General features: G+C 50.3%; 1 protein-coding gene across 2 annotated transcripts; it reads left to right on the forward strand.

Annotated features, from left to right (window-relative positions):
• Positions 1 to 2,020: 2,020 nt before the first annotated feature.
• Positions 2,021 to 14,022, forward strand: TMEM177 (transmembrane protein 177). 2 transcript variants are annotated; one of them, XR_009607867.3, is made up of 3 exons: positions 2,021 to 2,141; positions 3,961 to 5,608; positions 10,481 to 14,022. XR_009607867.3 is itself a non-coding variant. In XM_060625486.3 (2 exons), exon 2 carries the CDS (start codon positions 3,983 to 3,985, stop codon positions 4,916 to 4,918), a length of 936 nt encoding a protein of 311 aa, XP_060481469.1. In that variant the 5' UTR covers positions 2,021 to 2,141; positions 3,961 to 3,982; the 3' UTR covers positions 4,919 to 10,552. The 2 variants fall into 2 exon arrangements, 1 of the variants encoding a protein (XP_060481469.1); XM_060625486.3 differs by having other exon boundaries at positions 3,961 to 10,552.
• The last annotated feature ends 509 nt before the right edge of the window (positions 14,023 to 14,531 follow it).

Raw genomic sequence — 14,531 nt, forward strand, 5'->3', positions numbered from 1 at the left:
CTCTGTCTTTCACATCTCTTATTTTGTGAATGTCTCCTTTCCCTTGTTTTTTAGGCCATTGATTTGTTAGAAAGACCACATCATCTGCCCTGTAGACTATCCCACCTTCGGAATCTAGCTGAGGTCACATATTGAAGCGTGTTATAGCATCATTTACACACAAACAAATGAGCAGCCAGAGTTGGCGTCAGAATCAGAACAGATCCCAGTAATAATAGCTAATAGCTATTTGGTACAAACTATGCAGGACATCATAAGTACATGAACCCATTGAATCCTCACAGTAATCCTAGGAGCTAGATGGTACTCTCATCCCGTGTTATTGATGAGAACACTAGGCCCAGAAAGGTTAACTTGCCCAAAGTCACACGGCTAGTAAGGGGTAGAGCCAGGATGTACCCCCAGCAGTCTAGCGTCAGCCTCTGTGCGCTGCACTATTTCTAGATTTACATCTGGTCACAGAACCTTTTACGACAGACTTTCAAGGCCAAGATTGAAGGGAGACCCCCAAGTCCTGTTCAGGAGCATGTGACTTGAAGTGACCCCTCTTTAGTTATGGGGATGAGAGTATCTAGGAAACTTCTAGGATTAGGAGGTAACATGGTCCTTTGAGGTAGATATTATCCTCACTCTAGAGATGAGGAAACTGAGGTCCAGGGCAGGTGACATCCTTTAGGCAAGAGCCCCCTGCCTCCTAAGAAAGTTCTTTTTCAGTCTCTGTAAACACTGCTTCTGGGCTGAGGGACCAACCCACGTCTGCCCCAGGGGCAGCCACACCAGATCTAGGTTCTTCCCTAGTGTCAGTAGGGTTATCTCTGCCAGGCCAGCCTATGGCTCCAGAAGGGGCTGCTGGGACAAGCCTGAGACAGAAAACACCAACCCCAAGGTGTCTCCATGGGATACTACACACAGAGGGTTAGCTAGGAATCAGGTATGGTCCTGACTGAGATTGCTGCTAGCCCTTTCGTGGTCAAGACCCCTGCAGAGAGCTGATGGTTTGTGTGGAGAGACAGTGGCCCATAGCCTGCTAACCATCCAAAACCCCACCCCAATGCCCACAGGCTTCTGGGTCTCCTTACATCTTTATCTTCCCTGGCAGCCTCACCTTTCCACCCAGGACCTAAGCCCTCCTCTCTCCTTGGGGGTGGCAGAAAAGGGCTTGGATGGAAGAGAAAGTCAGACACAGAGGCCAGACCCACTTGGGAGAATGGACAAGAGCAACTAGGTTGAATTGTATGAAGGCAGGAGATGTAATGGGAAATGTACAGGGACAGGAGTCCTGTGCCATTCTGGTGCATGCTAGGTGCATATGAGCTGGGCATCCTGTGCAAGCTAAATGCCTCTGTTTCTCCATCTGTAAGATGGGAATAATGTACTTCATGTGTCCACAGACTTTTTCCATAAGGGCCAGATAGCTAAAATTTTAGGCTTTCTGGGTCAGACGGTCTCTGTCTTGGTTAGTCAACTGTGCCCTTCTGGGAGAAAGCAGCCATACGCAACTTGTAAAGAAATAGGTATGGCTGTCCTCCAATAAAACTTTATTTACAAAAAACAGGTGGCGAGCAGCGCTGCTGGGAAGATGAAGTGACAGGTGTGACGCTGCTCTGTGGGCTGTACAGCATGGATCACTTGAGGGGCATGGGCCAGGGGGCAGCTGCTACGGTAAACTAAAGCCCAGAGCAGACCACTGGCGGTGAACGCTTCCAGACAGGAAAGGCCACGGACCTGGCAGTCAGGTGCGCTTGGGCTCCGAAGGCAACGCAACCACAGGTCACCTCCTAACCCACGTGGGGCCGCCGTTTCTTAGAGGGCTAAACAGGCGACCAAGGCCGCCTTTCAGGGACAGAGAAGGAAGCCCCCGCCCACGCAGCACAGCCAAAGGCGAGGACCCCGCAGGCCTCAGCCCCGCCCCAAGGCACTCAGTCAGGGAGGAGCCTCCAGCTCCAACCCCGACCGCCAGCGAGCTAGTCCCCGCCCCAGGCCCCGCCCCGGACGTCCCGCCCCCCCTGTCCCGCCTCCAGAGCCTGCTCTGAGCCAGGCCCCCTGTAGTCCCCGCCCCCGGAGCCCAGGCCGGCCGCGCCCTGCGCTGGGCCCGCCCCGCGCACGTGTCGCCGTGTGCTAGGTGGCGGTTGCGGAAAAAGGTGAGCGCGCGGAGGGGACGGCAGGTTCGCGGAGCCGGGGACGGGCCCCCTCCCTAGGGTCCACTCCAGCAGCGATTTCGAGCCGCGGTGCGCAGCCTGGGGCCCGGGATGGACGCCCGGCGACGAGCCCTCCGCGAGGGTCCCGCGGCCCCTCCTCGCCCAGCCTGGAGCGTGGCCTTGGCGCTGGTGGGCCTGGGAGCGTTGGGACCCTGGCCAGGACCCTTGCTTTCCTAGCCTTAGTTTCTCCATTGGGAAAATAGGCCCAAGTGATGTGCCCCTTTGGGAGTTTTTTGTTAAAATAGGCCAGCCGGTACCCCCACGTTCTTGTTTGTAGCAACTTACTTGCTAATTAAACACGTTTCAGAGGCAGGAAGACAGTAAGCCTCAACCAAAGTAAAATAATTGTGAATTCTTGTTGAAATATTTACGAATGAAATAAGAGGACGCCCAGGACGTGTTTCAAAATAAACCAGTTGGAGGAGGAATGTGGGTGGGCGAGAGAGGAAACAAGATTGGCCATGAGTTGGTTGAAGTGCTAAGTGGCTAAGTGCTCTTTTCTCTACTTTTGTATATATTTGTAATTTAGCATTAAATTTTGTTCTGAGATGAAAATTTTTCTGTGGACCCCTGATAGCCTGTGTTCAAATACTGTGCCTGTGTTAGTCACAGCTGGGGCTGCCAGGACAAGTACTAGGTGGCAGAAATTGGTTTTCTCAGGATCTGGAAGCTGAAAGTCCAAGATTAAGGCGTCAGCATGACGCGTCTTCTGAGACTGCTCCCATTGGCTTGTAAATAGTCACCTGTGGCTTGTGTCCTCTCATGGTCTTTCCTCCGTGTCGGTGTCCTAAGGTGTTCTCTTAAGGACAGCAGTCATATTAGATGAGGACCTACCCTCATGACCTCACTTAATTATCTCTAAATACAGTTATATCCTTAAATACAGTTACATTCTTGGGGGGGGGGGGGTTGGCAGGGGTTAAGACTTCAGCATGTGAATTTGGAGGGAACACAACTCAACCTTTAATACTGCCACTTTGGTAGTCTGGGATTTTGATCAATTTACTTAGCCTATCGTGCCTCAGTTTCCAATGCTTTAAAAAAGGGGCAGTAGGAGCTCCTGGGCGGCTCAGTCGGTTGGGCGTCTGACTTCGGTTCAGGTCATGATCTCAAAGCTCGAGGGTTCCAGCCCCGCATCGGGCTCTGTGCTGACAGCTCAGAGCCTGGAGCCTGCTTTGGATTCTGTGTCTCCCTCTCTCTCTGTTCCTCCCCTGCTCACACTCTGTGTCTCTCTCCCTCTCAAAAATAAATAAACATTAAACATTTTTTTTTTTAAATAAACAAATAGGGGCAAGAGTAATTGGGCATAGAGTTGTGAGGATTCAATTGTTGGATAATATATATAAAGCTCTAAGAGTTGTGTCTAGCATCTAAGAAGTACTTCATACGTTGAACATAGGGCCTCACTATGGGATGACTAGTGTCATGAGGCAGTTGGGGACTTGGTGCTTATTAAACGTAATAATCATGCATTATCACAAGAGGAGTCAGCTGCTGTGCCAGACCGATTATTTTACGTATTCATATGTTTATTCATATGCCCGTCACCGCCACCCTAGTGATGCCCTTGTCCCTTGCCTGTTTGGCAGATGGGTAAGGTGATGCACAGAGAGGGAGTTTGGATTGGAGCTCTGGCTGTAGAGCTCATGCTCTTACCCACCTTGCTGTATTGCCTCAGTTACAGAGGATGTGGCCCTGGGATAGGTCAGCCTGCAGGCAGACCCAGGGAACTGTTGGCTGACTTCTCTTTCTCTTGGCTCAGGTTTACAACGGTGGCAGCGCTCATGGCAGGTCCCCTGTGGCGGGCCGCAGCGTTTGTGCAGAGACACAGGACAGGCCTGGTGGTGGGTTCCTGTGCAGGCCTATTTGGGGCCCAGATCTCATACCACGTCTTCCCAGATCCCGTGATCCAATGGCTATACCAGTACTGGCCTCAGGGCCAGCCAGCCCCACTCTCCCCAGAGCTGCAGAGGCTCTTCCAAGAGGTGCTACAGGACATTGGTGTCCCTGCAGGCCATAGCTATGAGGCTTTCACCACCTTCACCTTCCAGCCTGTGAGTGCTGGCTTCCCGAGACTCCCCGCCGGGGCGGTAGTGGGCATCCCAGCCAGCTTCCTGGGTGGCTCATTGACCAACACTGATCATCCAGTGGTTGTACATGGGCAAAGAGTGAACTGGCAGAGCCCAGCAGGTGCCCGGCTGAGAGATGCCCTGACCCTGTCCCGCGACGCCCAGAAGTTTGCCTTGGCCAAGGAAGTGGTGTACCTGGAGAGCAGTGCCGCCGCCCTACAGGCTCTGCCGGCCCCAGCTTGCCTGGCAGGAACGTGGGCACTGGGCGTGGGTGCCAAGCATGCACTGGGGCTCTATGGGGGCCCCATGAACATACGGGCTGCCTTCAACCTGGTCGCAGCGGTGGTGGGCTTTGTGGCCTATGCCTTCTCCACAGACTCTCTCACTCATGCCCTGGAAGCCTGGCTGGACCGCCGCACGGCCTCCCTGTCTGCAGCTTATGCCCGGGGTGGAGTGGAGTTCTATGAGAAGGTTTTATCCGGCAACGTAGCCCTGCGCAGCCTCTTGGGCACACACGGAGCGAAGCTGTATACACCTAGTGGGAACATCGTTCCCAGACACTGGTTCCGCATCAAACATTTACCCTTCACGACCCGCCGGGATTCTGTGCTGCAGATGTGGAGGGCCACGCTCAACTCGGGCCGCTCCTGAGGGACTCATCACAAGGACAGATGCGGCTCCTGCAGGCACCACCCTGCCGTTGACTCTGGGGGCTCTCTTGGTGCCTCTGGACCCGCAGCCCATTGTCAGATAAGTCAGACTTTGGAATTAAACAGCCTGGGTTCTATCCCAGTCCACCACTCATGATCCCGGGGAGCTTGGGCAAGTGTCTGTTGAATCTAAGCCTCGGTTTCCTCAGCTGTCAGATGGGGACGATGTAAATTACCTGGCAGGATTGTGGGGCAGCGTGAGCTGTGAACGAAAGGGCTTGGCCGAGAGGACATCCCTCGAAGAAATGGGATGTCCCTCCTTGGTGTTTGAATACCAGCCGGCTGTGGGAGTCAGGCCGCTTCTCCCCCGTGGAGGTGCTTGCACGACGTGAACAACCGCCGTGTAGTTTACCTGGTGGTCTAATCCCAATTTCCTTCTGCTGTGGCAGACATTGAAAACCTTCGAGGCCCAGGTGAGAAGCTAGTGTCTCCCTGAGAGGCTGGGAAGTGGGAGCTTGAGGGAGAGCTTCAAGGGCGATGTGTCCAGTGAAGACGGCATGCTCAGAGAGAGCCCCTGGGCCTGACGGGGAGTGGAGGTGTTGCTGGAACCTGGCGAGACCTGTGGCCGAAGAGGAAGGAACAAGCCATTGCAGAACTGAGGCTCTGCAGGGAGGGAGCCTGCTGATGCATGGTCAGTGCCTGGGGAGGAGAGGGCCAGGGGTGGGGGCAGAGGGAGCTTGGTTTTCAGGGGCCAGGAGGAAGCAGGATGGAGGAGAGCGATGGACTGGGCCTGGTGTCACACTCAGGGCCCAGGAGGATATGCTGCACCCTTGCTCTGTTTCCCTTGGGCCTTCTAGTGGCAGATGGAGCAGACCCCACTTTTGGTCCTTGGACAGGAGACCCCTTCCCAGGAAAGGTGGGGACAGTTGTGGCCAGCAAGCCAGGTTCCCTTTTTTATTTTTATTTTTCATTGTCGATTATGTTTTCCCCAGAACAGTGGAAGAATTCAGGCCCGTTGCCAAGGTAACTCAGGGCAAAGAGATCAGGCCACACCCAGGGAGCCAGGAAGCCCACTCAGTGGCAGACAGTTCCTGCAGGAGGCTGAATGGAGGGGGGGGGGGGGGGGTTGCATGTCTTCCTTCTGGGTCCTTCACGGTGGCTGCAGATCTGTGCTCTGGCTCCGTGGGGCCAGCCTGTGGGTCCCAACGTCTGGCCTGGCCACACACCCCATCTCTCAGGTCTCCGGGATGGCGCTGGGCACACACTTGGTGGATGCATAGGCAGGTGGATGAGTTAGTGAGTGGTAGAACGCGTGTCCGCTCTGGGAAGTACCACTTCAGGGGGCCCCTCAGGCTGTCCCCCGGCTGCTGCCCCCATGTATGACTGTGTGATCTCGGCTGGAGAAACGTGGTTTGGGGTCTGGATTCGGTGAGCTCCATCCACTTACCACTCCCCACCCCACTGCGTTCAATACTAGAGGAGCAGCAGGATGGCCACGCCAGGCATTCCTGCTGACTTGCCCAAAAGGGAAGGAAAGGGAGCCCCCGTGGTAAGGGAAGTGATCCCCTGAGATGGCTGCTGCTTTGGCTCCCTCTAGTCCATGTCACAAACTTTGCACTCCTCAGCTGCTCCCGGTCCCCACGCATGCCTCGTGTGGCCCAATTTCCAGACCTTGGCCCAGAGCCTCCACCCTGTGAGCTGCCCCTCCCCTTCCTCCCTGCTGCATTCTGCACATCGCCCAGGCCCAGGCAACCGTCAGCTCTGTCCTTGCCGTCCCCAGATAGTTCCTCCCTCCAGCCTCCTACCCCTCCCAGCTCTTGGAAAATCAGGTGTGTCTGGGTTCCATTCTGCTTAAAACTGTTTGCAGACATCCCCTTGCTTTCTGCTAGGGGCGCCTGGGTGGCTCAGCCGGTTGAGCATCCGACTTCAGCTCAGGTCATGATCTCACAGCTCATGAGTTCGAGCCCCACATCCAGCTCTGTGCTGACAGTTCAGAGCCTGGAGTCTGCTTCAGATTCTGTGTCTCCCTCTCTCTCTGCCCCTTCCCCACTTGTGCTCTGTCTCTGTCTCTCTCAAAAATAAACATTAAAAAAAAAACCCGTTTTGTGGACATCCCCTTGCTTTCTGCTAGAGCTGCATCTCTGAGCCTGGACCTAATGGCCTCTCTAACCATCTTGTGTCCCCTTCTCCTGGTTCTGTGGATCCTAAACTCAGGAGCACTTTGGTTCCCTCACTGCTCTCCTCTTCCTTCCCCACACAGTGCCTTGATCTGGGGTGCTTTCTCCCATTTTGCCCTTGTCTCTGTTATTTAGTGCTCTTTCTGCAGGAATACCCAGTGACCTGACCCTGGGAACCTTCCCCATTCACGCCCATCATGCACCCTGTACCCCTCCCGAGCCCTTAGTGCAAGCTGTAACTACATAAGTTACCGTGAAGCTAATGGCTTACCATCTCCTCTACTGAAACGTACTGTCTATAAGAACAGTGTTTATGTCTTATATACTGCTGTGCACTGAGGCTTTCCATAACATTTTTGAATAAATGAATGGAACTTTTAAGCTACAACAGGCAGGCCTGGCTCCCTAGAGTCAGAGCATTTACTGTAGGGCTGGCTGCACACATGGGTGAGGCCATATGAATCATAGGTGACCCTGTCCTGTCTTCCCAACTTGGGACTTTCCAAGGGCAGGGCCTGGCCCGGATCTTCTGTGATTGTTGTTCTGTGGGGAAACAAGGACACTTCTATAGAGTGTCACTTCCTATAGAGCACAGATTACCACTCAGGCCACCAGGGCCTCCAAGAGGCTTTAGGAAATAGGTCACACACACCCCCCCCCCCAAATTTTGTGATATATTGTGCCCTCGCACACAGATTTGGGTGTTGATCCTAGAAAGATGAAAAAGCATGCTCCAGAGCTCTGTAACAGACCAGGTGGCAGGAAGGTACCCTGTAAATGCGGCCCTGCGTCTTTCCTTCTCAGATGCCTGCAGCATGCCTCAGCTGTCAGCACTCTGCCCCTGATCCCAAGAGAACATTGTCCTGTTGAGTCGTGCCCCCCTCCCACATGACCCTGGTTCTGAGTGTGAATGTGCAGAGATACCCAACCCCCCCACCCAAAACAACAGCCCTGCTCAGACTCCGAAGTAGGCTGACCGACAAGGCTCTGTCAACGCACACAGATCCCCCCACCCCATGTGCACGCGCGCATGCAGGCGCGCGCGCGCGCACACACACACACACACACACACACACACACACACAGCCGGAATATAGGAAAGGGAGCCCCAGAGCCATCATGCCATCATCGGCTCTGCCCATTCCTGACCCTAGCAGCCTGACTCATCCCCAGCAGCCAGTATCCACAGTGCCATGCCCCATGTGGCCATGCCTGGCACCCCCATCCCCAGGTGTGCGTATATCACAGTCTGGGGCTGAAAGAGACCTGTGGATCCTCACCCAGTGAGTCCTCCTGCCCACTCCATCCCTACAGTATTGTTTATAGCGCCTTTAGTATGTAGCAGACACTCTGCTAGGCTCTTAGAGTCTGTTTTCATTGATCCCCAAATTGGAACAGGTAGTTGATAATGTTATTTTGATTTTCTTTTTTTTAATTTTTTTTTTTTTAACGTTTATTTATTTTTGAGACAGGGAGAGACAGAGCATGAACAGGGGAGGGTCAGAGAGAGGGAGACATAGAATCTGAAGCAGGCTCCAGGCTCTGAGCTGTCAGCACAGAGCCCGACGCGGGGCTAGAACTCACGGACCGCAAGATCATGACCTGAGCCGAAGTCGGCTGCCTAACCGACTGAGCCACCCAGGCGCCCCAATGTTATTTCAATTTTACAGGCAAGGAAATAGCACAGAAAGGTGAAGAAATGGGCCCCAAACCACAAAGCTTTGAAAATAACAGAACAAGGATTTGAAGTCAGGAGCCTGGGTCCGGATCCCCTTTGCAAACCCTTTGTTTACACTGTCCTATTTATCCTGAGGGTTTTGTGGTATAAACTTGTACTGTAACCTCTATAGCCTTTCTCCCCTGCTGGTTAGAGGTGACTCTCTAGCCTCACCTCTCATCAGGAGAAAATGGTCATTGAGCAGAGCTTTCTGGAACTTCCAGGGGAGACCCTTTCAGCTAACTGAAGAGGAAAGGACACCCGATTTGTCATATTTGATGCTGAGGTGAGAATGGAGTGGAGGGACCAAGCATTAGGAGCCCTCAGAGGCTCCAGCTGAGGACAAGGTTACCTTAGGAAGCAGAGAGAGGACACAGACAGGATAGCCTGCTGTGGGTTCAAATGCTGGTCCTGCCACTTTAGCAGAGTGACCTTGAACAAGTGATGTCACATCTTGGTCCCCAAGTTTTCTATTAAATGGGGATATTGATATGTAGCTTACAGTATTATTTTGATAATGAAAGTGAAATAAAGTTTGCAAAATGTGAAGCCCAGTGAGAGTATATAGTAAGCTTTAAAAGAAGATTGGTTTGGGGGCACCTGGGTGGCTCAGGCGGTTGAGCGTCCAATTTCGGCTCAGGCCAAGATATCACAGTTCATGAGTTCAACCTCTGCATCGGGCTCTGTGCTGACAGCTCAGAGCCTGGGGCCTGATTCAGATTCTGTGTGTCCCTCTCTTTCCACCCCTCCTCCACTCATTCTCTCTCTCTCTCTCTCTCTCTCGCTCTCTGTCTCTCTCTCTCTCCCTCTCAAAAATCAATAAACATTTAAAAAATGTTTTTTAAAGAAGATTGGTTTTGGGGCACCTGGGTGGCTCAATCGGTTGAGTGCCGACTTTGGCTCAGGTCATGTTCCCACGGTTCATGAGTTCGAGCCCCACATCAGGCTCTGTGCTGACACTCAGAGCCTGGAGACTGCTTTGGACTCTGAGTCTCCCCTTCTCTACCTCTCCCCCGCCCATGCTCTGTCTCTCTATCTCTCAAAAATAAAATAAAAGATGTTAAAAAAAAATTAAAAGAATATTGGTTTCCTAAATTTCCCTGCTTTTTAAGTGATACAGGTACTAGGGTATTCAGAGCTTGGAGTTGCTGCCCAAATACCAGCAATTCCTTGAGGCTGGAACCCTCCCAGGGAACTCACTGCTGCCTACTACAAGTCTGTGCTTAGAGCTTTTCAAAGTCCCAGGTAGGTCGGTACCTTTGCTGAGTTGCTATCAGTTGACAACTTTTTGGAAATTACGTGGCAGCAGCTGAGAGCAAAGGACCCATGTCCCTTTGGTGTAGATACCAGGCCAGAGAAGAGGCCATTAAAATGGGAGATAGTCTTACACCTACTATACTGGTAATTTTAAAATCCTAGACCATTCACTTTTAGGGTGGTTGCTGTGAAATTGGTACAAACGTATGTTCTTGGTGACATTTGTAGTAAACAGCCTCCAAAATGGCCCCGGTGATCCCCACTCCTGGTGCTCTTGGCCTTGTGTCATCCTCTGTCTTTACTCCCCTGGTTCAAAACAGAATACAGCAACATTAAGGGGGTATCACTTCTGTAATCAAGTCACAAAAGATTGTGACTTCTGTCTTCCTAGCAGACTCTATTGTCTTCTCAGATGCATGCTTTGATAAAGCAAGTTGCCATATTGGAGCCTTGCCATAGCACGGAACTAAGGGCCATCTCTGATCAACAGCTGGCTAAGAACTGAGGCCCTCAATCCAACAGCGCATGAGGAACTAAATTCTGACAACAGCTGGAACTGAATTCTGACAACAACTGAGTAGGCTTGGAAGATAATCTGTCCCCAGTCGAGCTTTCAGAAGAGACAACAGCCTCAGCCAGCACCTTCGCTGTAACCTGTGACAGACTCTGAAGCAGAGGACACAGCTAAGTTATGCTTGGATTCTTGACCCACAGAAGCAGTGAGACAATAAGTGTGGGTTATATGAACCACTTAGTTTTATGGTGATTTTTTGTGCAACAACAGCTAACTAATGCACATGATTAATTAACAATGGTTTGGGGTGCTGGGTGGCTCAGTTGAACATCCAACTCTTGATTTCTGCTCAGGTCATGATCTCGACGGCTCTTGGGATTGAGCCCTGCACTGAGCTTTGCGCTGACAGCGCAGAGCCTGCTTGGGATTGTCTCTCCCTCACTCTCTTACCTTCCTCTGTTTGCATGCTCTCTCTCTCTTTCTCTCTCAAAATAATAAACATAATTGACATAATGATTTTAGAAAGCAATTTGGCAAAATTTGATATGACCACAAAACTGTATCTTTTGAGCCAGTAACTTGAAACCTAGAAACTTATCCGAAAGCTACGACCTAACAGAAACTAAATAGTATATGCCCAAAGATGTACATAAGAACATTAGCAGTGATCATTAAAAAAAAAAATCAAAATAATAGAAATGTTGAACAGCAATGACTTAGGAAATTATGGCACATCCATCTGTTGAATGTTGTTTGGTCACCAAAAAGCATAATTGTGAAGGTTATGATAGAAATGTACAAATATTAGTTACAAATAGCAAGTCTTTAGAAAATAGGAAGTGCTACTTGCAATGATGATTGCAATAATGTCCCATGGGTAGGACCTGGAAAGAAATTCACAAAGTTGGGGCGCCTGGGTGGCTCGGTCGGTTAAGCATCCGACTTCGGCTCAGGTCATGATCTCACGGTCCGTGAGTTCGAGCCCCGCGTCGGGCTCTGTGCTGACCGCTCAGAGCCTGGAGCCTGTTTCAGATTCTGTGTCTCCCTCTCTCTGCCCCTCCCCTGTTCATGCTCTGTCTCTCTCTGTCTCAAAAATAAATAAACGTTAAAAAAAAAAAAAAAAAAGAAATTCACAAAGTTGAAAGTAAATCTGTTCCCGTGGAGTTTGGAATGACTATGCATTCAATATATGTAAGGATTTACTGCTGTATATGTTTATACTTGTGTATGAAGGCTTATTCAGAGGGGTCCATGGGCCCTCTCCCTCTCCCTGCATCAAGGTGACAGATTCTGGCATCACTGCTTTTGGCTGTGTATCCTTGGGGTGTGGCCAACCTTCTGTCTGTCAGCTTCCGTAGCCATCATGAAAATGTGCTGCTCAGATCTGCGGGGAGCAGAAGTGACTGACAGCCGCAGCTGTTGTTTCCTTAGCTCCACCACCGCATTCTCACTGAGGCCATGCCTCTCACAGGCTGCTTTCAGCCAACGGCTGGTCTGGTGGCCATGCTAAGGCAGGCTCATTCCAGTGAATTGAGGGACTTCTCCAGTGGGTGACTGTGGCTCCAGGACTCTACTGTATGTAACCTGGGCAGGTCTGTCTTAGGTCCGAGACCCTTCCTACCCAATCCTCCTTTATTCCCCACTCCTTTCCAGGAGTCAGATCTACATCATGATACGAAAGCCCCCCTCCACTTTCTATTCCCAACCCCTTTGCCCTTCATAGGCATTATCCCCCGACACATGTAATCCTGTCTTCCTGTCTATTTCTCAGAGGACCTGAGCTAATGAGATTACTCCCTTGCTCAGTTAGGTACACTGTGAGGTCCTGGGGTGCTTGCAGTCCCACGGAAGGGCCCGTCCGACAAGTAAACCTGCAGTGACAGCACAGTGAGATCGGTGCAGCGAAGGCCCGTGAGGACCAGCTTGGTGACCACGAATTTTTTTGCATGCGTAGTGCAATTTTATTTCAATCGCACCAAGTCGGTGTGTAGGAAATGTAAATGCAGCGGTACGGTAAAAATAGCAGAGAATCGAAAAATCCAAGAAAGAAGTACACATAAAGCATGAGAGTTCAACATTCATTTACATTTCATCTTAGGTTCTGACTGACACTTGATACTCGCAAATTTCAAAACAAACCTTGAAATCGTGAGGACTGTTCTGAAGACATTTCAGCACCAGCATAAGATTCACCCATTCAGCTGGTTTGCAGTTGACTTGTTCTCCACGTACGTAGCGCGTAGTACAGATCTGTCACGGGTCAGATCACAGCATTGAGGAAAGGAGTACCTTCCTGTAATTAGAAAGGATCCCCTGGACTGCACTCAGGTTAAGACATCCGGTGTATAAGAGCACGCAAACCATCATAACGTGCTTCCAAGAAACATTTTTCTTAAGTAGGCTGTATGCCCCGTGCAGAGCCCAACGCAGGGCCTGAACCCACGACCCTGAGATCAAGGCCTGAGCTGAGATCGAGTCAGACGCCTAACCGACAAACGCCCAGGCACCAACAAGGAACATAATTTTTATAAAGAAAATAACTTAAGCTTCTGTTTCCTATTTTAATTACTGAAATCTCTCACAATGACAAAGTGTCACCTGTGACAGTAAATGTATACAGTGATTCAGTCAAACTTCTTAGAACACACTTGGCAATCTGGGTTAATGAAAAATGATGGAAAATATGATGTGATTACACAGACATCATGTTAATGTTAGACCAAGGCACAGAATGTTTGGTGGGTAAACCAGTCTCCTCTTCAGAGCTGGCATTTTATTGTAGTCTTTTACTCTGTACCCAGTATTTTGTCCTACCAGAGGCTGTTTAACTTCACCCACAAAAAATGATTTCTGACCAGATGTATAGGGAACATAAACATTTATGTCATCAAGCTGTTTGCATAACCAAAAGTACAATAATAAAGGTGAAGGCACCTCCCATTTCTTTTGGAAAACAGTACTTTATAAGCTTACTGCGTCTTGACTGCCTTTACTGCTATTGCCTGACAGTGAATAGTTAGTGGAACAAAGAGCTGTTCACTTGAATTCTGATAGCTCATCCCTCAGAGGCTAATCTCAGAATGAAGTTTCTACAGAAACCGGAACTATTTGAACATGGAAAAAAAAATCCCTTCAAACCTCTTTGAAGGGTAATGGCTGCCTGTCTGAAGCATCCGACTATGCCATCAACAAGCTCTGTCTCATGAACTGACACGAAGACATCTAGACAGCCGATGAAAACGGATTATTTCTGCAGAATTTCAGTAAAACTTCTGATAATCACAGATTTCAAGGCAAATATGGCACATTATTGTATCTCAAGCATAAACGAAGATGGAGAGAGGCTGGGGGTGCCGGCCTGGCTCAGTCAGAGAGCATGCGGCTCTTGATCTCATGGTCTGGACTTTGAGCCCCATGTTGGGTATAGGATTACTTAAATAGATAAACCTTTAAAAAAAAAAGATAGCCTGGAGAATTTTTGATTTCCTAAACATCCCCCCCGGCAAAGTCTATCATTGTAACATACGTAGGACTTCTTCCCTATTTTAATCTTACGAGCTTCAAAGAAAAAGGAGTGGATTACATACCCGTGTGCATGCATGCACGAACATGCACGCACGCACACGCTGGTAAGTAACCTAATTCCTTCTTCCCCTCACCTCACTTTATTGAAAGGAAATTATGCAGAGGTCATCATCGGTCTCCCTTTCCCTCACGATCTCTGTGACCTTAACTGCTGCTGTCATTGTTACTTCTTGTATTTCAACATAACAAAATTCAAAAGCAGCTTGGTAGGCAGCAACATGTTCCTGAATACTTGTATAACTGCAGGGCGCCTAGGTGGTGATAACTTCCAAATGCAGGGGCCACACTTTTGGGTTCCACGGTAAGAGCTAATTCAGATGAAGCTCAGAATCCTGTTTCAGACCACGGTTCTCAGGGCAGAGCC

Source organism: Panthera onca, chromosome C1 (assembly GCF_046562875.1).
Source record: "Panthera onca isolate mPanOnc1 chromosome C1, mPanOnc1 haplotype 2, whole genome shotgun sequence".
Classification (NCBI taxonomy): domain Eukaryota; kingdom Metazoa; phylum Chordata; class Mammalia; order Carnivora; family Felidae; genus Panthera; species Panthera onca.